This window comes from Chiloscyllium punctatum, chromosome 26 (assembly GCF_047496795.1).
Source record: "Chiloscyllium punctatum isolate Juve2018m chromosome 26, sChiPun1.3, whole genome shotgun sequence".
NCBI lineage: Eukaryota > Metazoa > Chordata > Chondrichthyes > Orectolobiformes > Hemiscylliidae > Chiloscyllium > Chiloscyllium punctatum.
In genome coordinates, this window is record NC_092764.1 from 19,967,421 (window position 1) to 19,995,070 (window position 27,650).

The 27,650-nt window shown below is 39.9% G+C and overlaps 1 protein-coding gene across 1 annotated transcript; it reads left to right on the forward strand.

Annotated features, from left to right (window-relative positions):
• Positions 1 to 754: 754 nt before the first annotated feature.
• foxf1 (forkhead box F1) lies at positions 755 to 6,553 on the forward strand. The gene is made up of 2 exons (XM_072595913.1): positions 755 to 2,253; positions 4,708 to 6,553. The coding sequence occupies exons 1-2, from the start codon at positions 1,272 to 1,274 to the stop codon at positions 4,866 to 4,868; spliced, it is 1,143 nt and encodes a 380-aa protein (XP_072452014.1). The 5' UTR covers positions 755 to 1,271; the 3' UTR covers positions 4,869 to 6,553.
• The last annotated feature ends 21,097 nt before the right edge of the window (positions 6,554 to 27,650 follow it).

Below are 27,650 nucleotides of genomic sequence, written 5' to 3' on the forward strand. Positions count from 1 at the left end.
GTGGCAAAGTCTGTGCAGGGCCAGAAACTGGGCACAATTCAGCTTGCAGTGACTTATTTATGTATACATATATAAAGAGAATATCTAAACAGTCAGGCGTGAGGCTACAAAGAGCATTTTATAAGTAACAGAAAAGAAAGTATTAAATGGGATTTCACTGAAATTTCTTTAAAGGAGCAGATTGCAGATGTTTACATTGTTTTTATATAAACATCCTGTACATGTTCCTGTCTATTAAACATCAGTTTTCAAACAAGGGGTGGAATGTGTATCTGATCCACATTCTAAATAGCAGAAAACCTATTCGAAATTTATTATCACCGATTTCTCTCTCTCTATATATAAACTGATTCTCAAAGTCCAGTATCCTGTCCTGTTATGATATTTAGTTTTGTGTCTTTAAATAAGACAAGCCTCATCAGACCACCAGTTCTGCACCTTCGCTTCATTTTCGCCAACCTGAAATCAACGTTCCTCACGGGAACACTTTTGCAATGATTGATTCTTTCAAATAACATGCGTATTTTTGAAATAATTCTAGGTCAGTTTTGTGGCTCTTTTTGTGGCTTAGAATGGCGTTCATGGTTTAACATTTATATTTACTCAAGTTCCCTTTTAAATGAACTAACTGTATTTAATATTCGTGCGTGTGTGTGTGTGGGGATATATACGTCTATCTGCATAAAGATTCCCCCACTGCCCCCACCCATTACAGCTGGTTTGAACCACGTAGAGAAAGACAGACACCACATCAAATCGCTAATGAAGGCGGGTGTTGAGGCGCTTTCACAGCCCACCAGTCCTGACCGAGGTGGGAGGGGGGTCTGGGCGGGGAGTTCCTTGTTCCTTACGTCTTGACAGTCGAGAGATTCGAGACGCTGATGACAAGAGATAAGTAAACGCGATCTGTTTGGCGTGGCAGATCCCAGAACAACTGCGATGGAAAGTTGCTCCCTGTCCAGGCGACCAAGGCAAAAAGTAACTGAGTGGAAGAAATAACTGCGCCGAGGCTCCCTCCCCAGTTCAACTGCATTCGGCTGACTTTGTGTGTTATTTTTGGTGGTGGGTGGGGGAAAGATCCGGTTATTTTTTTAAAAAAATTCACTCTACAGCAACAATCAACAGAAAGAGTTTTATTTTGAAACTTTTTTTTGGGTGGGGAGGGGGGGAATATTGAAGAAACGGCGGAATTCAATCAAAGGACTATAACAAAAGAGGTTTAGTGCCGGCGAGTTTTCGGTGTTAAAGTGCCCGGCGACATTAGTTCCTTCATGACGGCCGAGATCCAGCAGCCGCCGGCTCACAGCACGGCCCAGAGCAGTCCCATGTCTGCAGCTCCCGAGAAAGTCAACAATCAGACCTCTGTGATGGAATCAGCCATCTCCACCACCAAAACCAAGAAAACAAACGCTGGCATCCGACGCCCCGAGAAGCCGCCGTACTCCTACATAGCTTTGATTGTGATGGCCATTCAAAGCGCCCCTACCAAGCGACTGACCCTCAGCGAGATCTACCAGTTCCTGCAGAGCCGCTTCCCTTTCTTCCGGGGCTCCTACCAGGGCTGGAAGAACTCGGTGCGTCACAACCTTTCCCTGAACGAGTGCTTCATCAAACTGCCCAAAGGCCTGGGCAGACCCGGCAAAGGCCACTACTGGACCATTGACCCGGCCAGCGAGTTCATGTTCGAGGAAGGTTCCTTCAGACGCAGACCCAGGGGCTTTCGTCGGAAGTGCCAAGCGCTCAAGCCCATGTACAGCATGATGAACGGATTGGGCTTCAACCACATCCCAGAGACCTACAACTTCCAGGGTTCTAGAGCGCCCATCTCCTGTGCTCCAAATGGGCTTTCGCTAGATAGTAGCATCAGCATGATGAATGGACATCTGCCCAACAACGTTGATGGAATGGCTTTACCAGGACACTCGGTCTCTCACCTGTCGACCAACAACGGGCACTATATGGGAAGTTGTACGGGCTCTTCTGTGGGAGACTACCCCAATCACGCCGACAGCTCGGTGTCCGCCTCTCCCTTGCTGACCGGCGGCGGGGTGATGGAGCCTCACTCCATGTACACATCCACCGCTTCGGCGTGGGCACCCCCAGCCTCTGCACTCAACAACGGGGCTCCTTACATCAAACAGCAGTCTCTATCACCGTGCAACCCGTCGGCGAATCTAACTGCAAACCTGCAAGCACATTCCCTAGACCAGCCCTATTTACACCAAAATAGCCACAATGCGACCGATATACAAGGTACAGAGTCATGTATTACTGATAGCCATTACCAAAAAAATGCTCTTAAATCGCGGGAGTTACTATACATAGAAACGACAGAGCTGCAACATACTGCCAAATGATAAACTAATATCGTAATTAATTTTAATCTGATTTTAAAAGAATGTACGTAGAATACAGTAGACACAACAGTGTGGTCGAACTTAATTCTGCTCCATGCTATTTGGATGAGTCAATCTCGATGTGAAGCCCATAATTTCACAAGCATTTTTTGGGTTCCCCCCTCCCTTTTATTGTATTGGAGCTGGTGGCCAGTCGTTTGGGCTAAAGTAAACATCGCTACAGGAAGCAACAAAAACAGGGATAAGTTAAAGAAACCACTTGGTGCTCAAGCGGTTTAATGAAAACAAAGGGTTAGATAAGATTTCAAGTAATTCTTTGACGGAGCTTCACTTCTAATGCAGTCGTTCCAAAGAAAGTGATCTTACTTTTGGAGTGAGAGCAATTCTAAAACCAAGACTTGCTGCTTAAATTTAATTTGGTCACTGCTCATTTTATTTGAAAGAGAAACTATTAAAGAGAGAAAAAAGTGCTTTTCATGCACTTTGCCTCTGTATAAAGTGTTAAAAAGCTATACACCAGTAAAATTTCATTCGGAATTTGATAGAGACTGGATTTAAAGCTGTTGTGTTGGAGGAGAGTTTCAGAAGTGTCATTAAGTTAAGGAAGTAAGTCGTTTTCGCTTCCTCTAGGCGCACGTAATTGGTTACTGGGCTACAATACTAACAAACTAAAAAGAATATACCGGACTTTGTTTTTCCAACAAATTCCAAAATGTGGTCAAAGAAAACATCTCGATGCCATCCCCGCGGGGACAGTACTTGCTGTGGTGCCAACTCGACGGCAATAACAACATCAGAATGCAAAAGGGCCGACTCCCTGCCGCAGAGACCGTCTGTTGGGGATTCATAGCGTGCAGTTCAGCCTCAGAGCAACTCGGCCAGGAGCCCGATTAACTGTGTGAATCTGCAGTGTGGGGGTGGAATAGTAACTCTCCAGTAGCCCAGAGTCCCATTCCCAATTATCCCAAGAAAGATATCAGAAAGATATTCCAGTTCCTGAACATCTTCTCTGGGATACTTAATGTGTAAAAATGGACCGGGTAGCAAATATTCCACGTTACAAAAAAAAAGCATCAAATGCTTGTTCTCTTAAACGGGTCCATAATAGGAGCAGCTTTAAAAGTCTAACCACAAACGGTTTGACCTGGTCGATCTTTCTGCCACTCTGACGGACATCGAGTTAACGCTTGTGTACCAGTAACTGCAGATACATTATGTCCCCATGTGACAGGAACAGATTCTCATTTTAGATGTACGCCAACTTTAAGCCCAGGTCTACTTTGTGAATCAAAGCAGCCACGAACTGATGGCGTAAAGTAAATCCGCAAATCATATTTTCCCCTGTGGAAGCATTTCCTTCGTGAAATGTTAGCTCATCCTGCAATAGCTAACAGTATAATGATAATAAATATGGTACTTAAGCTTTCCGAACAGACTCAGTTTAATCGGTGCAACTATATTGCACTGTGAAAGTAGATAGACCGAGAAAACTGAAGCAGGCGGCCAGTAGCAACTTGTAAATACAATGGAAACAATTCATTTATGTGACCGCTAAGTTTTTTGACCGTGACAAATTTCAAAATACTAGACCACGTGGAGGAATTTCATTTTGAGATGAAGCGAAATAGCTTTGACGCGGTGTTTAAATATGTGGCCATGAGAACTTGCAAAACCTGGATTTTAGTTCACAACTAATCGCAATGTAGTGAGTCAGCCTCGCCGCAAAAATCATGGTGAGCATCTTTCATTGCAAGGTTGAACAAAAAATCAGGCCGGAGAAATTCAATTGACCGGTCGGCAGTTTTACTTGAGTAGCCCTTGAAACTATTGGAAAGAAAGAGAAGGAGAGAGAGAGAGAGAGAGAGATGTATCCTTTAATCTAATATAAAACATGAGATGGCTTGATGAGACGAAGTTATAACATCAAATAGCACTTTGTGCTTGGATAAGTTAAATATTGGTGAATGGATTGTTTAACAATGACAACTGATTTATTGCATCCAATTTATAAACATTGATTTAAGGAAAAAATGATACATTATTAGGTGGTGACTTATGGTAGCATTTATTGGTCTCTGATAGACACATTATAATCAATCCTTTAGGTGAATCTATTATATGAATTACCGATGTCAATTAAAAAGTGTGATTTTCACAGTATTGGAAAGGGTTCTGATGATTTCGTTAACCATCGGGAACTTTTATTTTAATTTCATTATTCACATCCTGGCCTGAAAACAATATATTTCTAGGCGGCCCTTTTAAATGTTTGATGTTTAAACATATTCTCTTGAATGGCATTTCTTCATCTCGATGTGTTTTTGTTTTCTCTTCCCATTTTCTTTAACAGGAATTCCGCGATATCACTCGCAGTCTCCCAGCATGTGTGATAGGAAAGAATTCGTCTTCTCTTTCAACGCCATGACGTCCCCTTCAATGCATCCATCAACTAATGGATCTTACTATCACCAGCAAGTGACTTACCAAGATATCAAACCGTGTGTAATGTGATCCTATCTAGAAAAACCAGTGGAATATGCTCTCCCTAACCCCACCACCCCCGGTCTTGCACTGCGATAGTTCGCAGCAGCGGTGCGTTCCTGCCCATAGAAACGTTGTTTTGGATCCTTATTTAATACAATAAGCGGATCCAGACTTATTACTAGAGAGAGAAAAATACCATTTGTGAAGGCACTTTCAGCGAAGCTCAATCTAATAGTTCCTATTTATTCTAATTTTTAGCTACCCATCATAAAAAAAAACACCGCATAGCCTCTGAAACTGATCAGCATTGTAAAATAAGTCAGTGGTGCAGTGTGTTGGCAATATTTGCCAATCCTGTAGTTTTTTCATATAATGTAAACCAAGCCTTAACTTGCATTTTTTAAAAAAAAACAAAGTCATCCTAACCTTTTTAAAATTTGAATATGTATTGAAAAAGTACATAATTTAATGTCTCTTAGCATTGGGAAAGATTTTCAAAAAAAATCAGTATTTTGACACCTGACTTTTAACGTAATCTTATGCACTGTATACAAATGTAATTCATGTGGATTTATAGACGAGGTGGTTTGTACCTTTTTGTAGATGACCAAAATGAAATGCTCTGTTAATCTGTGTATGAAATCTACATGATAATGTACCTTTCAGTAAAAATAATAATAAAAAAGAAACAACACGGCCTGCAGTTTTAGGCCTGGAATGTGTAGTCTGGTTTATAGGCGGAGAGGTTTAATCGTGCAGACCCACCGCAGGTCGCATTACTCCTGAGGTTCTGGATAACTGAAACTGCGAAGTTTCAAAGTTGACATTTCAGACCTGTGGTGTAATTTATTTGAAAGCCTGTTCCTCTCGGATTATCAGTGTTATTTAATTCTGTAATTGTAGTGCAAATAAACAGCGACCCCCAAATGCAATTTTTAACCAAACAAAACCCCAGACGTTAACAAACAGAAAGATCCGAATTTGAAAACAAACCCGGATTAAAGTTTTTTTTTAAAAAAGAACTATTTCAAATACAAGGAAATAAACTGACAGAACAAAACTCTGGTTCAGCCTGTTTCTGAAGTTCTGTTTTTATGCAAAATAGAGACAGAATACCGCTGACAGTCACATCCCAAAAGGCATGTCCCAGTGTTATTTTTGTGAAAATTGTGGTCAGTGGAATGCAATTGTTGCATTATTAACGAGGTTATCACAGAATTATAACTACTAATAGCAAGTGCATACCAAGACGTTCACGTAGGTATAATTTATATGTTTTACTTTTAAGAGTGTCGTGCCATTTAAGTATATTTTTCCCAAAGGATGTGGATGTCATTCTATTAAAGTTATTGTACTTATTATGCCCACTTCCATTTCGATGCGAGTTCTCTATTATTCCTCCAACTTTCTGCACATTATTTCCTCTTATTTCTTGACAGCGCTGATTTCACGTAGACATTCCATTGCAACTTTTTTTTGTTATGGAGCTTGATCTTTTTTTAAAGTATTGAATACTTTTTTTAAAAAAAACCTATGGACAGTTTTGCTGATGTAAATAGATCGTCAAATTCACACGTGAACTCATCATTTGTTCTAAGTTGCTGAAATCACATTCCAATCTCTCTATATATAAATCTACATTTATGTCCGTGCAATTGTGTATCTCGTGTGAACAGACATGTAATCTGTATATGTGGACATTAAAAACTCTAAAATGGTTTACAGCTGAGAGACAACATTTTTGGGGGTGGGGGGGAATGGAACGTTCACAAACCTGGCCAACAACACATAAAAAATGCAAATGATTAAAGTTTGTCAATCTCCCTGTTGATTTGGGCGCACACTTGGGCGCTGAGAGTGAGCTGTGGAGGGTCGTGTGATAGAGGAACCGGAGACCCTGTGGGAGGATCAGGGAGCATATATTCTCTTGTAGCGCCATCGCGCGGTCCTTCTTTACTGGTTTTAAATAACCGAGCCCAGAACCCCCAATTCATTGTCCAAAATCAAAGCTTCACGCAGCCGGAAGAAATAACGCTAAGACTTGCATTATGATAGCGCCGGCCACGATTTCAACACGTCCCAACACATTTGCGTACACGCAGCGCCTTTAAAGTTCTAACGGAGCCTAATTTATTTCTTAAAAGGTCATCAGACAAACAAACAGAAAATAAAAATCGACAGTGCATCAAAGAAGAAAGACAAATAGTTTGATCAAAGAGGTGGGTTTTGATGCGCCTTTTAATGGAAGAGGGGAGAGGGATGTGCAGGGACGGTGATCCAGAGTTTAATTGGCCGAAAACACAGCCATCAGAGGTGGGGCGGATTGAGGGTCAAGCGATTCGAACTGCGAAATAGTAACACGTACTCAGTTGGAAAATCAACGAGAATTAGAATGGTTCTGAATGCTTCTCTGCTGTTCAGAGGTCTGCTTTTATTTTTTGTGGGGTCTGCGATGATTTATGTGATTTGCGGTTAATGGACTACTCCAAAGTTTGACTAAAATTTCGAGTCCCGAAGAAGGGTTATACATCCGAAACGTCGACTTCTGCACCTCCTGATGCTTCCTGACTTGCTGTGTTCTTCCAGCCTCCTGTCTGTTTACTAAAATTTAAAGCAGAATGTGATACCTGAGGCCCAGACAGGGGCCCGATGGATGAGAACTCCCTGAGTTGGCGAATTGCAATTTCTGCCAACTCCATTTATATCATAGAATCATACAACGGAAATGGGAATTGTTTGCCCCATCGACCCTCTCTTTCGCATGTATTATCCAATTATTCACTCTCCCGAAATTTCTCCATAGCCTTGCAGATGAATGAACAATGACGGGGGAAGACCTGTGCAAGAGTGGAAAATCCTTGTAGGTTAATATAGAGGTTTGTCAGATTTGTTCCAGTCTATCTACACTGCGTTAAATCATTTTTGTTTGCAAAAATATACTTTATTCATAAATTAAGTATAAGTAGAAAGGTCCAAAACAGTTCCATAAGACTTTACAGAAAATACAGTGGTATTTGACAGAGTTTCCATTCAGCTGCAACTACACTGTATCAAATCAGTTGCCCTAACTATAGTCCAATTGGATAGCGGAGCTCATGACACTTAATGAGCAAGAGATACATATGAGCAGATACACTATTAGCAAAGATGCATTTGGAAACATAGTTATTTAAATTCAACACAGCATTTTAACATCCTTGCATTGTTTACTTCAGTAATTCCTCCCAGACAATGTCCAGATGATGTAATGAATGCTACGTTTAATCTGAAATATATATGTAGAGATATATATTTCAGTATCCAAAATTAGAATAAATTATTAACATTGATTCTGAGATCTTGCAGTGCTGGATAAGTACCGACTTTAACTTATATTGAAAATCGTAACCCAACTACAACTATAGTAGGAAGTGGATTTCTTATAACCACAATATTTTATACACATCTCACATATACACAATAGGGATTGAAATCTTACTTTATCATGAGGGTTGGCCTGCTGAGTTGCTAGGTTGTTGATTCTGAAAAAGAAGGTCCTAACTTTAAGTCTCAATTAAAGATTTCAGTATAAAATTTAAGCTGATATTCTCGTATTCACGGACATTGACAAAGATATATCCTGGATGACGGAGTGTCTGCCTAATTGAATGTTACCCACCACAATACAATATTTGAAACAGAGGAGAAGGCTCACGGGTTTCCAAACCACTATTCTGCCTGCAAGCAAAATCAGATTAGCTGGTTATTCTAATTCACTTAATCACAAAATTGTTACAATTTTGAAGGAGGTCATTCAGCCCATTATGCCTCTTCTGGTACTATTACCCATTACCAGTCTCCTGCCTTTTACCCATATCCCTGCACACCATTTCTATCCAAATATCATCCAACGCCATCTTGAATGCCTCATTTGATCCTGCCTCCACCACATTTTTTTGGTTGCCTACACTTTGGCTATCTATGTTTTCATCAACAGGTGAAAAGTTAAAAATTGTAAAGCAAAAGGAAAAAACCAAAAGATGCTGAAAATCTGAATATTTAAAATTGAAATACACTGCATGATAACTGTTTTATAAAACAGTAAGAACTTGAAATGGTTAACCAATATCATGCAATAAGTTCTGCCAGTCAGGTGTCAACCAGTCTTGTGGAGAATATCTTAACTCATACATTAGTGGTTGCTCTTAGTGTTAACAGCATGTAGCTAAGGTAGTAATATGTATTTACCTTTCAATGTATCCTGATGTGACATAAGAGCCAATCATGCATTTTAGATATAATGCAAAGTTGCTAATAATAAACCTTCCTGTGTAATCAGCACCAAAATCATCTTCTGCCAAATATGTCATGTGGGCATCTTTTCCCACTAGGCATCAGTAGTTTAACAAATATCAATCAGAAGGATTGGTGGTAGCGAATTCACCCATAATGTATTGGCAGTGCTGGAAATTAACATCATGAAATTTATTAATACTTGAAGAGAGGTAGGAAACACATGAATGCTTCTGGTCTGTTATGGTCAAAATTGAAGGGAATGAAATTGGTAGGGTATGGAGGGGAGGTGGTGGGAGTACACAGTGGCAGCCAGTTGGAAAACAGAATTACGGAAGTAATCAGATCACCCATGAGGTTATTGAAAGATCCACAGGCTCAAAGTATCAAGTGACCCACACCTGCTCCTTCTCATATACGCAAGATATATACCAAACATTGAAGGACCTGTTATGTATTCCCAGAATTTCGACTTCTTATTTCAACAAAGATAATATTCCATGTTCGAATTTATGCAATTTACCAAAAAGTCATCTATGATAAGATATATCTTTCCAGCCCAGACACTGCCAGGTATTGAATGTTGCCTAGGGAAATGGGTAGAAAAGTCAGGGGTAGGGCCATAAAAACCGCAGTGAGTGAATGGAATGAATCCTTCAATAATAAATATCAGTAATCATGTCGGTAATCAACAGTTACAAATTCTAAAAGCAATATAATTAGCACCTTCAAAGTAAATCTCTATATTTCCATGCCATGGTAGAGACCTATAACAGTTGCAAAGGCTCTTTCAATTGACTGCCATGCCAACAACTTTGTAAGCCAAAGCATAAGCAAATTCACTGAGCTGTGCCTAGCAGGAAGTTCTTTCCACAGAATCTATTGACAATATTGGCTGGAAATCCTGTCACAAATAAACAGCGTTGCACTACTTAGGCCTATTCTAATGTTGGTAAATCCCTATGTAGCAGTAAACTTCGAGTGATGAAACACATTGCTGTAAATATCACACCAAAATGCCAGAAATATGAGCATGGATCAAAGAGCTTGAATGACAGGCTATAAACAATCTCTTGGCCTACAAGATTCATTTCATAAGCTTTTACATATTCAAGAGAAACATTAGCTTTAACTGGAATCTCTTTGTTATAGTTCCATTTTGAAAACATTTCTGTAGTTTGAGTGGTTATGCTCCTTGGACTCCATTACTTCAGACCAATTAGAGACTGGAAGGTAAAATATTAAAACATAACCAGGCACCCTGTGTCCCAGTAAATGAACAGATAGGAGTTGAAAATTGTGGCAACGACACCTTTGTCACAGTACTGCCCAAGGCCATATACAGGTGAGTTCATAAATGGTAAGCAACAGACCTACCTGCTTTACTATGAAAATTGGAGTCCTACACTGATTGTAGGACCCTGAAATGCTGATGTAGCATAATTAAATCTCTTCAACAGTTCATAGCTTTTCTTTACCTTGACTCAATTCTATGCCTGTGCTTAATTTTTGCCTTAATAACTGGGTTAAAATCAGATTAGCAAAACCAGTAAAAGAAATTGTGCTCAATGTCATTAGAAATTATGAATAACCACCGCCCTTTATAATTTTAGCTGTGAAATTATTTAATTAACATATTTACATATTTAAGAGGTTTAACTAAAACAATTTTTCAAAAACTTACAATGTTTAAAAAACTGGCTATGAATCCATGGTGTAAATGTTTTTATATTAAGCTGAAATATTAATACTTTTATATTACTTTATTCTTTATTCTTAAAGACTTTATTCTTTCATAGGATGTGAGTGTGTTGTGGGTCAGCCAGCATCATTGCCCATCCATCATTTCACTTGAGAATGTGATGGTGAAGTGCTGCTGCCCATTTAGGGTAGATACACCCACAGTGCTGTTTGAAAGGGAGTTCCAAGATTTTGACCTCATGATTTTGAAGAAATGCTGACACATTTCCAAGTCAGGTTGGTGCGAGGCTTGGAGCAGAAGTTGCAGGTGGTGGTGCTCCCATTGCATCTGCTGGCCTTGTCCTTCTAAATGTGTCAGAGGAAATTTCGTGTCATGTGTCATGTAGATGGCAAGCACTGCTTCAATTGTATGTTTGTGACACTGTGCCAGATGTAATTGTGGTGACTGGAAGATTTTCTGTTGCCTCTTCTTCTGGTACACAGCAGCAGTGAACATCAAAAAATTGCACACCCATTCTTTGACTTTCTGGCATAATAGACAGAAAATTACAGGCCTGTGGTTGTGTGATTTTTAATGATGCATCAGGAGCAGCAAAAGGTGAAAATCTCCAAAATTCTTAAAATCTCATAGATTCAATTTAATAGAAACCTTTTACACTAAATCTGCACTTTTACCATGTTGAGTTTTAATTCCAGTTGATAAGCTGCCAACAGAGAGAAATCAAGCCTGGATGCTCTATCAGGCCACTGTCGTAAAAAAAGCCAACACGTTTGACAGTGTTTACCATTTACAAAATGCACTACAGCAAACTGTCAAGGCTCCTTTGCCAGCACCTTCCAAACCCACAGCATCTACCATCTAAAAGGACAAGGGCAGAAGATGCATGTGAACACCGCTGCCTGCAAATTCTCCTTCAGATCACACACTATCCTGACCTGGAACAGTTTAAGTTGCCAATGATAGGATTTGATGAACAGCTAAGCAAGCTAACCACAGCGTTAAACTGTGAGTTAACATCTATACTCTTGGCATGCCACCAGCAATGAATAAATATCATTGTCAGAGTGTCATGTGTTAATAAGGGTGGAATGTTCATTCTAGCAATGTTTTCAGGCTGCACTTTGCTTAACAACATGTTCAGAAGAAATACTGAATAATTCCATGAAGAGACAGTGGAATGAGTTCATTCTGAATAAATTAAATTCAGTTTATGTACGAAAAAAGATTCAGCAGGATGGTTACAGAAAATTCATTCGTTGTTTTGACAGAATATAATTCCCATGTTCAGGAGCACTACCTCTATGTGGTTACCCTAGAGTGAGGTTACCCTAAACCCTTCAGAAGAAATTTTATTTTCCAGCTAAAGTATGTTCTTTAAAAAATCATTCATCACCAATCAGCAACTGGAACATAATATCAACAATTGCAATGATATTAACATGCCACTCTTACACATTTTGATCATTTTTGATAACTATTCATATTGGACCTTAACAAAGTCTGCTATTGAATTTGGCTGCACAGGAGAGGGACAAATGATTACACTTCATTTTTATTGCTCTTGTCCAAAGCTACCAGCCAACTGTAAACTGAAAAATTACTGCTGGCAATGAGCACTGTCAGTGAATGCTTAATGAACTTGTATTAAAATCAGTTTAAAATAAATAAATGTCATTAATGCATCAGACTCATGTGCACATCAGTAAACTTTCATCGAAAGTAATCTCCTACAGCAATTCCAACTGTATATTTTGACTAAAACGATAGTTAGCCCAGCCTTATGAATTCGAAAGAAGGGTACTAAATCCACGTGAAACTCTGTTTGGAATTTGACATAGCGAAATGTTTTACCTGCACCCCATTGATCTGTTCTTTAAAAACAACATGTGCTAGCATATCTGGTTGGGTTTATATCAGTGAAATACTTCTTTTGATATATTTTTCATGATTTCTATCGCTTGAATTGGCACAAAGCCAATCAGCCAAGTATTTTCCACTATGGATAGTGGGGACATGAAGACTTTAAAAAGTTCTTGGGTATCAGGGACCTGAAGAGGATAGTATGAAAAGAATACCCTTGGAGTTCTGTTGCAACAGAAATGGTATCTTGCCTTTGGTATAAAAATTGCCCAAAAGTGTTTTCCAGAACTACAGAACACATAGGGACCTGGAAACGTCTAACAGGATTAGGCTGGTTAGATGCAGGAAGGATGTTCTTGATATCCAGAAGCAGGGGTGATAGCTGAAGAATAACAAGTAAATATTTTAGGACTGAAATGTAGAGAAATTTCTCCTCCCAGACAGTGGTGAACCTATGAACTTCACTAGCACTGAAAGTGGCTGAGGCCAAAACTTTATGTGTTTTCAACAGGGAGGGAGATATAGCTCTTGTGACTGAAGGGGTTAAGGGAAAAGGGAGGAGGGCAGATTAGGGTAAGATTAGGGTATTAAGCTTAATGATCAGCCATTGAATGGTTGAATGGTCTACTCCTGCTCCTACATTCTATGCTTCTGTGTTTATGAATATTGCTGACAAACCAAAGAAGACTTCAGGAGGGAGCTCCCATGATCAAAAAGATAAGTTCTGAAGAAAGTCTCACAAAAAAGTGAAGAGGCAGAACATTTTAGGGAAACTTATTGCAGTGATGTTGCTACCGGATGAATAATTCAGTATTTAGAACAGGGACCAGGAGCAGATGTTTAAGCTCAACATGTTTAACATCCCATAGCTCAACCAAAGTCTTACTAATGGTGGAGCAAGCTCAAGAGGGCAAATTATGTACTTTTGATCTTATTTCTTATGTGTGAATGACCAATAAATTCTTTTAATATATGAGAAAATTTGTGAAAAACCATTGGCTGGATTGATATTATATACATTTTTAAATGAAATGAGTGGGCCAAATTAATGACATTATGTCATTCTTCCCAGTTTTAAAATTACTTGGAATAGTTAGATGATATTGTCTGTAATAACAGTGGTAAATTTCAGTGAATCATTTGGACACCCCAAATCCATTAACTTGGCTTACTGGATTGTTAACCTTATATAATAGACTGTGAACCCTTTGTTAACCTTAACTGATACATACAATTTTTCACAATGGCACATTCACAATGACTCTTAAAGGTCAATTTAAACCAGCCAGTCCTGCAACAATTGTGTGAATAGAGGTTAAAATTGTGTGGAGATGTATTTGTATGCTAAAGACATTGTCTGTGCCTGTCCCTCTGCTGCACCCCTACCATTTTAATTTGTCTGGTTTCAGTCAAATGAAGCTCCCTTGCCCAAGACGAACAGATGATTAAATTGAGTTAAATTCACACCCTTTCCTGTGGACTTAATTAATACCCATAAAATCTCAAATCTGTTAGTGCAAACTGGTGGCTGCCAGAAGTCTAGCCAGAAGAGATGCAGATAAATGTTATTATTCTTAATTCTTGATTCCTTGGGCCATGTTTGCTCCTTTCCATTCTTTACATACCTTCCAAAGATTGTTTGCATGAGTTCCCAACAGCAGCCTGGATCTCCATCCCCACTGTAGATACTGAATCCAGTCCGACAGCAGTGGCATCATTCTCCGTGGTGGTATGAAGAAGTTGCAAAGAAGGAAGAACGTTTGGGCAGGTAAATGAGAGCCTAGCCTTTAATTCTGCCAGGATACACATGTCCATGGCTTAACACCCACATTGAGACTTGCCCCTTTGATTTCCAACTTGTTTCAGATGCCAACACCGATTAAATCTATTTCTGGCAGTCTTGTCCCATGATTTGTGCCTTCTCCTCCAGCTGTTGTCTGCCAACCCATCCACCTTTGTGACAAAATGCATTTTGATGCCAATTAGAAAGCAGAAAGATTCATTATCCATTGGACGAAACTTGACTTTCAGCCAAAAAGCCTTGTAATCAACCAATTGCACTATTTTTATACTTGGTAAAGAGAAATGTTCAAAGACATGACAAAGTCGTCAATCTTTTTTTTAATGTTTCCAAGAATTTCCTCCGGTATTGTGAACAGTGTTGTGGAGTTTGCTTGGCAACGTTTGGAGACTCCAAGCCAAACCTAGATAGTTGGCAACCATACCAGAGTTAAAATTAGGATTTTCATTTTCACAAGACTAAAATAGGCACAAGGTCCATAAAGAGTGGAAATTCCAATTTGTTACATCCAGAGGAGGGCCCAAGTTTTGGGCACCAGATTTCTAAAATTGTGTGGCCACCTAAAATAGGATATTAATCGCCAAGATAAATGAATAGGAATAATGTCTGTTTTAGGTTCCTCAATCTACAAGCTGCATTCTGATACAGTCTGGTCCTTCAGATTTACTTATGATTGCTGCATTCCGAACACTGAGTGTCAGCAAAACGTATGTGAAAAAGATGAACTTGAGGAGCAAGTGTACACCCCCACCCCCTCGCCACCCCCACCTGTCCCCTCACTGACTGCACATTACTTGTAATAGATCTCCTGCTCTCTTCCCTCTCCTCCCTCATCATTACCACTCCATCTCCCCTTCCATGATCAACCTTGGGACTGCTTTTCCAAGGCAATTGGCTTGAAATGTGTTTACTAAAAATGGGCAAATTCTCTGTGGAGGTCAGATAGTCCTTGCCGTGAGGCCTGAGCTCTAACTGTGGGCCAGTGTTGTGTTAGCTGGCTGAGGTTTGCCTTGGGGCTTGCATTGCTGGCAGCACAGCATCATCCAGACTTTGATGAATTTCTAACCCAAATACCAATTCCATATCTCGCACATGTTTTCTGGACCACTTCAGCTCTTGCTTGAGGGGTTTTACTATGGAACCTTTCATTTTTAATCTCCAATATATTCCTATCAGTGTATCCCTTAAATGTTATAAATTACTATTGTCATTACTCCTCTGAATTTTCCTGTGTTCTTCCTTCAAATTGCAAAATAGTATGATATCCAGGATATCCTTCCTCCCATCTGCAGTATACGATTGCTTGTCTTGTGCTCATTCTTTACTAATGCCTCAAAACTGTGGAACTTCCTATCTCCCAAAATCTTTCTTCCTTCCCACAATCTACAGCAGTTCCAATCCCAAGCTTGGTGTCACCGAGCACTATGTCTTGATTTATTTCCTATTCACGGCTACACTGTTCAAACTTGGTGGTGCCTTGCGCAATGGGCTTTGGCCTTGCACCTAACTTTCTTAGTATCATTGCTGCATTTCCTGCTTTTCTACTTTCTTTCTACTTTTCATTCTACTTTCGAGTTTATTCCAAAGTCTGGCTTCCAGCTAACCCCTAAGATCCACACATTTTCAGAAACACTGCATGAACACTCCTCCCTCCATGAAAGTGCAGATGACGTACCAATAAAATATTCAGATCATATTATAACTAATATCATTAGCAGAGGAAACCTTGTGCCATTAAATTTTACCTGCATTCACACAAACTGCAGCTAAATGACTCTCTCTATATATCAAGCCACTGACTACAGACTAAACACAGACAGACTGAAGTTTTTTTCCACTTAATACCATTTATTGTAGTACTGGTCCATGATAAAATGGATGCAAAGAGGTTATTGCGAATAAGACAATTAAAAAAAAAGATTTTATCCAAATTATTCCATTTCTTTTCCTTCAAATACAAGCAGAAAGTGTTTATTTGATGCTAGGGATATCTTAAACAAAATCTACAGTGTTGAATGGCTCAGATATAGAAAGTGGCATTCAAAAATGCGCTAGTTTGTATTTTGTAAAGTATGAATAAAATGACAGAAAATATTAAATAAATATGAATTGGGAAAACTGGTTTCTTCTGGACTTAATTTTGGTGCAATTGCCATAAGGAAATGTAATATTATGCTGGAGATTTCTTCAGAAATTATCCTTATTCAGTGAAGAGGCCAAATAAAATGAGTTTCCACCAACGTTATAACAGTTGATTGGGACAATGCCCAAGGGAATTTCTGCCATTTAGCAGTTCACATAAAGCTTGGTTTTCAAATTTTGGAGGTCAAAATCAAACTTACTATTTGAAAAATAAAATCCTTATAGCGTTCCGTCAACATAGAATTATTTATGATTTGCCTTTTGTGTTGCAATTTTCAACATGCAACAATATTGCCATCTTCTGGTAGAAATGGAACCTGCCACATGGATTTTCCAACATTGTTATTCATACTCCTTGGGAATGAATATTTCTAAACTTTTCAAGTGTACTTGCAATTTTAGGAGAATAATCCCACAAAGCAGACTTAGGGAAAAATCAAGGTTGAGGAAGATATACACAGCGTGTTGGAGTGAGAAATTCAGAAGTATTAAATAAAGCAATGGGCAGTAGTATGTTTTGATCTTTATATAAGGACATCTCATGTTATGTTCAAGAGGGAAAATCCCACATAAAATTATTTCAGCAGTAGTTACATTGCACAGACCAAGAATTGCTACCTGTTTGCTTGTGTTGGCTGTAAATTAAAATTAAACGACAGGTTATAATGCCAAAAAAAACAAACAGAAATAGAGCTTCTGGTGTAGTGCTGAAGGCAGAAAAATATATATTTTAATTAGAAAGGAAAGAATCAGTACCTTAGAAGAAAAAATACTCAGTAGAAGTCTTGGCTAGGATTATGCTAACATAAACTTTGGCGCAAATGCTAAGTTTTATCGATTGAATATTTCCTAGTTGACACTGCCAGGGTTAATCCCTGCCAGGGGTTGAGGTCAAACATAGGGTGCTAGAAAAAGTCTAGCTGGTCACCGGTTTGCCCTCGATGTATGTATTTGCAAATAGCAGGCAATGAGTAATTTGCAATATCTTCCATTGTTTCAGGACATGAGAAATCCTGTAAACTTTAGTCGAACTTTAGAAACAATGAAAAAATTTAATATTTCCTATTTTGACTCAACATCACTCTAGAGGTTTAGCATTGGAAAAATCACTTCATTTGTGCAATTAATATTTTTGACAGGTCAAATTATGTGATGATGATACATAGGCTTATTTGAATGTTAAATGCATTAAAAAAATGTCTAAGGAAAAGCGCAAAAGAAGCAGAACAAAGCCTTGGCAGTGAGTACAAAGACAGAGTCAGGCAGTCAAAAATTGACCTTCCAACAGATGAAATGTAACATTACAGGAACTGCCAGAATGGCTCTTACGTAATAGCGAGACAGAGGAGTTGGGTGAGCATTGCATCCAAGTGTAAGTCTGCTTCCCAGTCATAGTTTTATGACTGACAGACAAGAGTGCTCCAATGGGCTCTGTAGATGTGGGGGTGAAAGGTTACTTTGCAATACCGGAAGGATGATAAGACTACCAATAATTAAGTCACATGATTTTACAGATGAGGGGTATTAAAGGATGCATACAAAAAATAATTTAGACAGGGAATTGATCATGCAAACAACACTGAGATACTTACCATGTATTGTCCATACTTTCCTTTGTTTAGGGTCATTACGATGGGGGAACCACAGTGTAAAGAGTGGATCCCAGTTTGCAGCATCTGGAATTGTTCACAGCTGTCCTTTAAATATGGTGTCAGCAGTACAAATGTTGGAGTGTCCTAGCAATGGTGAGCACTTACACCCCTCCACAGCATGTTTTTTCAATTACCCCAGGAATGGTATCCAAGAGGCCAGTGGCATAATTAAGCATGCAGGCAAGTTTATCAGAGGCATCAGGTAATCTGGATTAATGAATGGAGAGTCCACTGACATGGTATCAGTACAATGCTGGCCCGAGTATTGTGTGCCTGGCTGTCTCCATTGATAGGTTTGTAACAGGTGCAGACAGCCAGTGCCAGAATATTCTGTCGATGCTGGAAATGCACACAGTCCTACAGTGCATTGCTATTGCAAAGTGAAACAGGAACTAGGGCCTTGACACTGCTCCAACTGTGCATTCCTTTCATGGAGACAGGGTGATGGGAAGGAGCAACCACCAGAAGCTTCTTCTCAGAACTCTCCAGAGGCACACTGTTCCTCCTCCTGCGATCTTAAAGACTGTAGACTTTCAAGCCAAGGAGGGTGAGCCTACATTTGAGCAGGAGATTCTCAGCTGGCTCGGTCCCCTTAAGCAGCAAAGCACTAGTGGGATGACCATCCAGGTTTTCCAGGCAAACAAAGCCAATCTCATGGAGTAGGCACCCCTTGCCCTAAAGGCTCAGTGAATGTGCACTAAGAGAGCAATGTGAAGTACAATAGACAGAGGCTTGAGTCCTTGGAGGAAGAGCAAAATTAGTGATTATTAAGAAAACGACATAAGAATCGTAACTATGCCTCTGTGCGCAAAGCAGCATGCAAATCCCAACTAACCCAGATCTCTAAAGCACTGTTGAATCATGGAATTCCTCCAGCTTGTAAAGAGGTCACTGGCCCATCAATCAGCACCAATCACCATTCCCCACCAAAGAGCACTGGATACAGACCCAGGTCCTGACCCTATCACCGTAACTTCACATTTCCCATGGCTAACCCACACAGTCTGCACAATTCCAGGACATAACAGGACAATTTTGCATGGCCAATCCATTTAAACTGCACATCTTTGGACTGTGAGCACCTGGAGGAAGCCCGCACAGACCTGGGGAGAATGTGTAAACTCTACATAAGCAGTTACCCAAGGCTGGAATTGAACCTGGGCCCCTGGCACTGTGAGGCAGCAGTGCTAACCACTGAGCCACCATGCTGCCCACCAAGATGGCAGATTTACTTCCCTAAAGGACATCAGTGAATGAGAAGGGAGGTTACAACAATCAATATTGGTTACACGGTCACCATTAGACCTTTTTTTGTATTCTAGACATTGAATTCAAATTTCAGCATGTGTCATGGTGGAAATTGAATCAACGTCCCCAGAACATACACTTGTTCTGGATTACTAGCCCAGTGAAATTACTAATATGCCACTGCCTCCCTTTAAAATGGCATGAGGGTCAGACCAAGATCAGCCATGATGATGTGATGAGGCTGGTGGATTGCTGGTTTGTGACAATGAAGGGTTAAAGGGAACAGGTGACATAAAGCACACAGTAACCTTGTTGTGGTGAACTAGTTAGACAAATGAACAGGTCAAGCAGTCAGCGAGCTGTAGCCACCAGTTGACCGCTCTGAATTACATGCTGAGATTTGTGTGCCTGCCAGCCAGCCAGCTTCTCAGGGAAGGAGAGGATTGAAAATGACGTATGAATGAGGTGAATTGGGGCTTCTGTGAGATGTAAATGCATGGGAAAATAGGGTGTTCCCACTCAATGGTGAGACTCTAAAATGATTAAAGGCTGGAGGTAAAAATTGTAAATATTTTTCTTGACATGGAGATTCTGATTGATTTTCATTTTTCTTAGTTTTCCCACCATTTTCTCCATTGCTCATGTAATGTTAGGGAGGCCCAGCTTTTCTGAAGTGCTGCTATAGGTTTTGTGTTAAAGGGACCAATCAGAGAGCATTGACAGGAATGTTCATTTTGCTATTGGATGTCAGGAGCATGGGAAATGAAAGGGTTAGGAGTATGGGAAATGAAAGGGTTTGCCCAAATTTGGATAAAACAAGCATTACAAACAGTGTCATTGTTCTGCTCAATGAGGCAATGTGCACAAATGGTTAAATGCAAGGCAGTAAAGTTGAGGATTATCAGATGTGCCATAATTTCATTTATTAGCAAAGAAAACTTGATGAACTGAATGGCCTACTTCTGTTCCTATGTCTTATTGTCTCAGATACTTTGATCACCCAATTGAATCTGTAAAACTGAATCTGTATCAGTGTTTTGATAGGCATATTTGTTTCTTTTAAAAATATTATTTCCTTCTGCCTTACTTTATGGTTGGATCTTGCCTGAATATAAGCATCATTTTATCACATTGACTTACTGATCACCAACAATCTGTCTTGGTCCACTCACGTCAATGCAATGGTCAAGAAAGCACAACAAGTCTCTACGTCCTTAGCAGGCTAAGGAAATTCAGCAGGTTCACAAGAATCTTAACAATGGATGTAGGTTTGCTTGCTGAGCTGGAATGTTCATTTCCAGATGTTTTGTCACCCTACTAGGTAACATCTTCAGTGGGCCTCAGGTGAAGCACTGCTGAAAATTCCTGCTTTCTATTTATATGTTTGGGTTTCTGGGGCAACACATCCATCCCAGGACAAGCCAAACAAAGATACGCACAAGAATTGCTAGAAATATGGCATTCCAACCGGAACTCTATCAACAAACACATCAAGTTAGACCCCATCTACCACTCCCTGAGAAAAGGAACAGGAAGTGACTTCACTACAGGAAATAACACCACCACAGGAAATGACATCACCAACCCAAAGAAATCCAAACATATAAATAAAAATCAGGAATTTTCAGCAGTGCTTTGCCTGAGGCCCACTGAAGATGTTACCGAGTAGGGTGACGAAACATCTGGAAATGAACCTTCCAGCTCAGCGAGCAAACCTATATCCAAAACCTCAACCTGAGCTACAAATCTTCTCAAAACTCGTTACTCTTAACAAATTTTTTTATAGATGCACCATAGAAAGCATCCTATTTGAATTCATCACAGTGTGATTTGGAAACTGGTCCTCTCAAGACCACAAGAAACTACAGCGTGTCATGAACACAGCCCAGTCTATCTTGCAATCCATTGACTCCATCTATACTTCCCGCTGCCTTGGGAATGCAACCAACATAATAAGTAACCCTTCCCACCCCAGTTATACTCTTCTCAATCCTCTTCTGTTAGGCAGAAGATATAAATGCTTGACTATACATATGAATAGATTCAAGAACAGCATCTTCTCTGCTGTTATCAGACCTTTGAACGGACCTGTCAAACATTAACTCCGACCTCTCTCTCTGCAGCTTCCCTGCATCTGTAACACTGCATTGTGCACTTTGTTTTGCTACCTTAATGCACGTTGTATGGCACAATCTGCCTATACAGCAGGCAAAACAACTTTTCACTGCATCTTGGTACATGTGCCAAGAATGAATCAATCAATTGAAAACTGTACATCTCTGAGATGACACTTGTGGCTGATGGGACGTGTTGAATTTCTGACTGCAGTCAAATGACGCTCTTCTGAGTGTTAATTAGCTGTGGGACAGATGTGATTGGCAGGATAGGACAAGGAGTGGAGGATACATTCCCCATTGAGTCTTTGGATGACAGAGTGGGGAACTCCACAGTTTGAAAAATCTTGCCAATGTGCAATGAATTCCTCAGAACTCAAGATTAGGAAAATTATATTCCTTGTTACATGCAAACTTCTGCAACTTGGATATGATGTGCAATTTTAAAGTTTCCAGATAATTCACAACTTGCCAAAATTGTTTAGTTTTTGTTCCAGCAAGAAGTGAACATGGTAGTAGTGGATTTTAGGAAGATGCTAACAGGCTTGGTAAAATGGCAGATGCAGTTTAATGCAGATGTATGTGAGGTAATGCACACTGTTGCAAAGTTGGTGTGTAAAAATGGCAAAACTGTAAAATTGGGGCAAGTATCCCTTTAAAAGATGATGTTTTTCATTGCTTAGAGTTAAAATGGTTGTCTGAACAGCAGTTAAAATGCAGGTGCACAGATTGAAACATTTTGTATCGAACAGCAAGCAGCATTTTTACCATGACAAGTCTTTTCAAATTTAACCAATTAGTTTAACCCAAGCACTTAGATATTGAAAGCCAATTAAGTTTAAATCTGATGGTGTTGAGAACCTTGAACCAATCCAGTTGTAAAGAAACGTGTATGTTAGCACAGGGGCAAATGGGCACGGGGGAAAGCCAACTGCCATTTGAAGAGATAAGAACTTTTCAGCTCCATGAAAAAAGCAGCATCTATTCATAAAGGTACACGGCACTTTTAGATAATATTCCAGAAAAAAGAATCAGAAGAAAACGACAGTGAAGGCATTTTGGACAGAGGAAGATGACACAGAAAGTTCAGGAAGACACATTCTGATTGATCTTTGAGAGACTAATTGTAGATTAGATTCCCTACAGTGTGGAAACAGGCCCTTCAACCCAACCAGTCCACACCAACCCTCCGAAGAGTAACCCACCTAGACCCATTCCCCTCTGACTAATGCACCTAACACTATGGACAATTTAGCATAGTCAATTCATCTGCCCTGCACATCTTTGGACTGAGAGAGGAAACCAGAGCAAATCCACACAGACACGGGGAGAATGTGCAAACTCTACACAGACAGTCACCCGAGGCCAGAATTGAACCTGGGTCCCTGGTGCTGTGAGGCAGCAGTGTTAACCACTGAGCCACCGCGTGGCTCCATTTTACCAAATTTATTGTTTTCTTATTACTTGGATTTATATAAGAGGGACATGTGTTATTGGAACAGCATACTATTAGAATCTTGATTTATTCAGGAATAAGTAGTTTGGTTTGTTAATAATCCTGTTAATTTGTTCACCACTGGGGTTAGATAAATAAATAGTTACTTGTTAATTATAAAGTAGGTGAAAGGATTCCACTTCATTTAACCACTCCTTTATAACGGATTAGGGGTAAGAGGTAGGTTTTACCACTTTTCACACTTTTATCAGATCACAAGGTGAAGTGAGCTTCTCCGGGGATTTTGATTTTAATTATCACAGGGGTGTTGACCTCCACTTCATAACAACGTTGAGAGAGAGTACGATCAAGCAGTATGATCAAGTGATTACCATTTTGAGAGGGATGCAGGAACAGATTAACCTCCTGATGCTTATAACCGATTTTGAAGGTAGAAAGGCAATTCGCAAGCTGGTAAATAAAGCATGCCGGCTTTGTAGATAGTGGCAGTGAATCAAAAAAAGCAAGGATATCATGTTGAATCTTTGCAAATCACTGTTTAGTTCACAACTGAAATACAGCCTACAATTCAGGGCACTATATTCTAAGAATGGAGTTAAGATGCTGGAAAGCTTACAGGGAAGATTATCAGGATGATGTTGGGATAAAAGTAATATGGAGACAATGGCGAAGTTGAAATTGTTCTCTTTAAAGCAGAGAAGGTGAAGGGAGATTATTTAGAGACACTCAAGATTATGAGCTTGTTAATGAGCAGAAAAAGTAATATTACTTCATCTGGAAAATGGGTCAACAACCAGACATCATAGATTTAAAATACCTGAAAAAATTAAAAAGCTTTCACAGGTATGAGGAGCTGAATGGTCATCTTTTCTCTGTGCAATTCAATTAATTCTGTTCCAGTAAATTTTTTTGCAAATGGCACAAAAGTTTATTCGGCCCAAACTGACTTATTTTTATATGACAAGCAATAAATGGGCAATATTATGGGATGTGTTCCCCAAAACACTGGTAAAAAGAAATATTGGGATTCTTTGCAAAAAAAAAGGAATGTCAACTACTCAGTCAGTTTAAACCAACAGTCCTGGCATGTTGCCTCTATCCCCCATGAATGGAGGAAGGATAGAACACTACATTTATATGCTGTATTTACAGGAATTAGAAGTCCTTCCCTCCACTTCTGGTTTGTTGAAATTGACACTGTAAATTTCACCAAATGCAGTAATTCCAACAAATAAAGATTTAGTTTATGAGCGGCTCAAATGGAAAGTTCTTAGATGAATTTAAAGTAGTATTACTGTGCTGTTTACACTTCTACCTGTCAATCAAAATCTAATTGCACTGCAAGCCAAGCATCAGAACAAATATCATTTGTAAACTGGGTACAGATCAACATTTTCTGTTTCAAAAGGGATAAATGCGCCAGTGCAAATGATCTTCAAATTTCTTTTCTCCTTAACCTAGACCTGATACCCATCCATCCCCACCACCTCCACAACCACCTCCACCTCTAATTTTGTAATTACTAGCAAATTCTTTTCATAATTCCTGCAGTGTTTAATATTTTCAGTTCAATTTATTTCTTGCGGTCATACTTGTTAAATAAATATCTGAAAGAGTGATGGCACTCAGGAAGCTCATGAGACATTGGAGCATAAACTCAGCATTGTTGTACTTGTTTAGTTGGTGTAACATGGACACCATTATGATGGATTCAGCAGACCAGCAGACCGATGCCCAATTATAAGTAGGTTTGGAATATCGCTAATTTAGTCAGGGCAATTACCAGGCAGCCCAACACAGGCTGTGTTTCAATACTGAAATGAATATCTTGTGTCCATATCTGAGAAATTCCGTCGAATGGTTTTTCTGGTCTCCACAGAGATCAATGGATGCCACCGGAAAAGCTGTGGATGAATTTCTTTCTAAGTTTACATTGACATGTAGCCGGAAAGAATCCTCTCCTTTTAGCCATTACCAAGTTTCCGTCAGTCTACTCTGCCCTATTTAACTTCCCCATTCATGATACCTGTAAGGCAACAGTTGTGTGTGTGTTGGGCAGAATTAATTCAGAAAATCATATCATTTCGAACCTGCAATTCACTGGACTTCTTCCAAACAGGCCCTCGGACAAATTCCTGATGAAGGCCTTATGCCCAAAACATTGATTCTCCTGCTCCTCAGATGCTGCCTGACCGACTGTGTTTTTCCAGCACCCCACTCTTCAACTCTGATCTCCAGTATCTGCAGTCCACACTTTCTACTCAGACAAATTTAGAATGTTTTGTAACCATTTTTTAACCAGTTTTGTTAATTAGCAAATCTAATTGTCGGGTTTTTTTAAATTGAAAGCTAATTTTGCTAAAGATATCTACATGAACAATGGATACTTAAACCTTATGAAACTGACAACCATCAATAGTTTCTAGCGAAAGCAGACACATACAAAAATGATAATAAAGACTGAACGGTTTTTAACACAACAGTTTGACACTTGAAAATGCTTTATGTCATAGTGTCTTGCCTCAGCAGTAACCCTTCTCATCTCCAACTCAGGAAAGTATCAGTCTGAGCTCATCTCAGAATTAAGTGATAATCTAGTGCATTTTCAGAGTAAAAGTGCCTTTGCCTGAGATATCATGCTTTGGGTGGAATACTATGTCTGCTTTCTTAGTGGTTTCAATACTTTTGTAAAAACTAATAATTCTTCTTTTCAAGGTCGCAAAATCAGTCAGCCATGCAGGCTTTGCATTTTGTGGAGACTCACTATGTACAAGATGTCTACCAAATTTGAGCCATAGAGATGTACAGCATGGAAACAGACCCTTTGGTCCAACCATCTATGCTGACCAGATATCCCAACCCAATCTAATCTCATCTGCCAGCACCCAGACCATATCCCTCCAAACTCTTCCTATTCATATACCCATCCAAATGCCTCTTAAATGTTGCAATTGTACCAGCCTCCACCACTTCCTCTGGCAGCTCATTCCATACACATGTGAAAATGTTGCCCCATTGGTCTCTTTTATATCTTCCCCCTCTCATCCTAAACCTATGCCCTCTAGTTCTGGATTCCCCAATCCCAGGGAAAAGACTTTGTCTATTTACCCTATCCATGCCCCTCATAATTTTGTAAACCTCTATAAGGTCACCCCTCAGCCTCCGACACTCCAGGGAAAATAGCCCCAGCCTGCTAAGCCTCTCCCTATAGCTCAAATCCTCCAACTCTGGCAACATCCTTAAAAATCTTTTCTGAACCCTTTCAAGCTTCACAACATCTTACCGAAAGGAAGGAGACCAGAATTGCATGCAATATTCCAACAGTGGCATAACCAATGTCCTGTACAGCCACAACATGACCTCCCAACTCCTGTACTCAATACTCTGACCAATAAAGGAAAGCATACCAAACGCCTTCTTCACTATCCTATCTACCTGCGACTCCACTTTCAAGGAGCTATGAACCTGCACTCCAAGTTTTCTTTGTTCAGCAACACTCCCTAGGATCTTACCATTAAGTGTATAAATTATGCTAAAACTTGCGTTCCAAAATGCAGCACCTTGCATTTATCTGAATTGAACTCCATCTGCCACTTCTCAGCCCATTGGCCCATCTGGGCCAGATCCTGTTATAATCTGAGGTAATCCTCTTCGCTGCCCACTACACCTCCAATTTTGGTGTCATCTGCAAAATTACTAACTGTACCTCTTATGCTCACATCCAAATCATGTATGCAAATGATGAAAAGTACAGCAACCGATCCTTGTGGCACTCCACTGGTCACAGGCCTCCAGTCTGAAAAGCAACCCTTCACCACCACTCTCTATCTTCTACCTTTGAGCCAGTTCTGTTTCCAAATGGCTAGTTCTCCCTGTATTCCATGAGATCTAACCTTGCTAATCGGTCTTCCATGGGGGACCTTGTCAAACGCCTTACTGAAGTCCATATAGATCACATCTACCGCTCTGCCCTCATCAAGTCTCTTTGTTACTTCCTCAAAAAACTCAGTCAAGTTTGTGAGACGTGATTTTCCATGCATAAAGCCATGTTGACTATTCCAAATCAGTCCTTGCCTTTCCAAATACATGTACATCCTGTCCCTCAGGATCACCTCCAACAACTTGCCCACCACCAACGTCAGCCTCGCTGGTCTATAGTTCCCTGGCTTGTCCTGACCACTGTTCTTAAACAGTGGCACATTAGCCGACCTCCAGTCTTCTGGCACCTTACCTGTAACTATCGATGATACAAATATCTCAGCAATAAGCCCAGCAGTCACTTCTCTAGCTTCCCACAGAGTTCTAGGGTACACCTGATCAGGTCCTGGGGATTTATCCACCTTTATGCATTTCAAGACATCCAGCACTTCCTCCTCTGTAATATGGATATTTTGCAATTTTGCTTAGTAATAGTCCAAAAGTAACACTGCATTTGAAACAACATGAAAGACTCTCCTTCTCAACCTTTCCTCTCACCTGAGGTGTGGTGACCCTCATGTTAAATCATTAGAATCATCTGCCTCCAATGAGAGAGCAACTCTCTGGTCCAGTAGGACCATGAT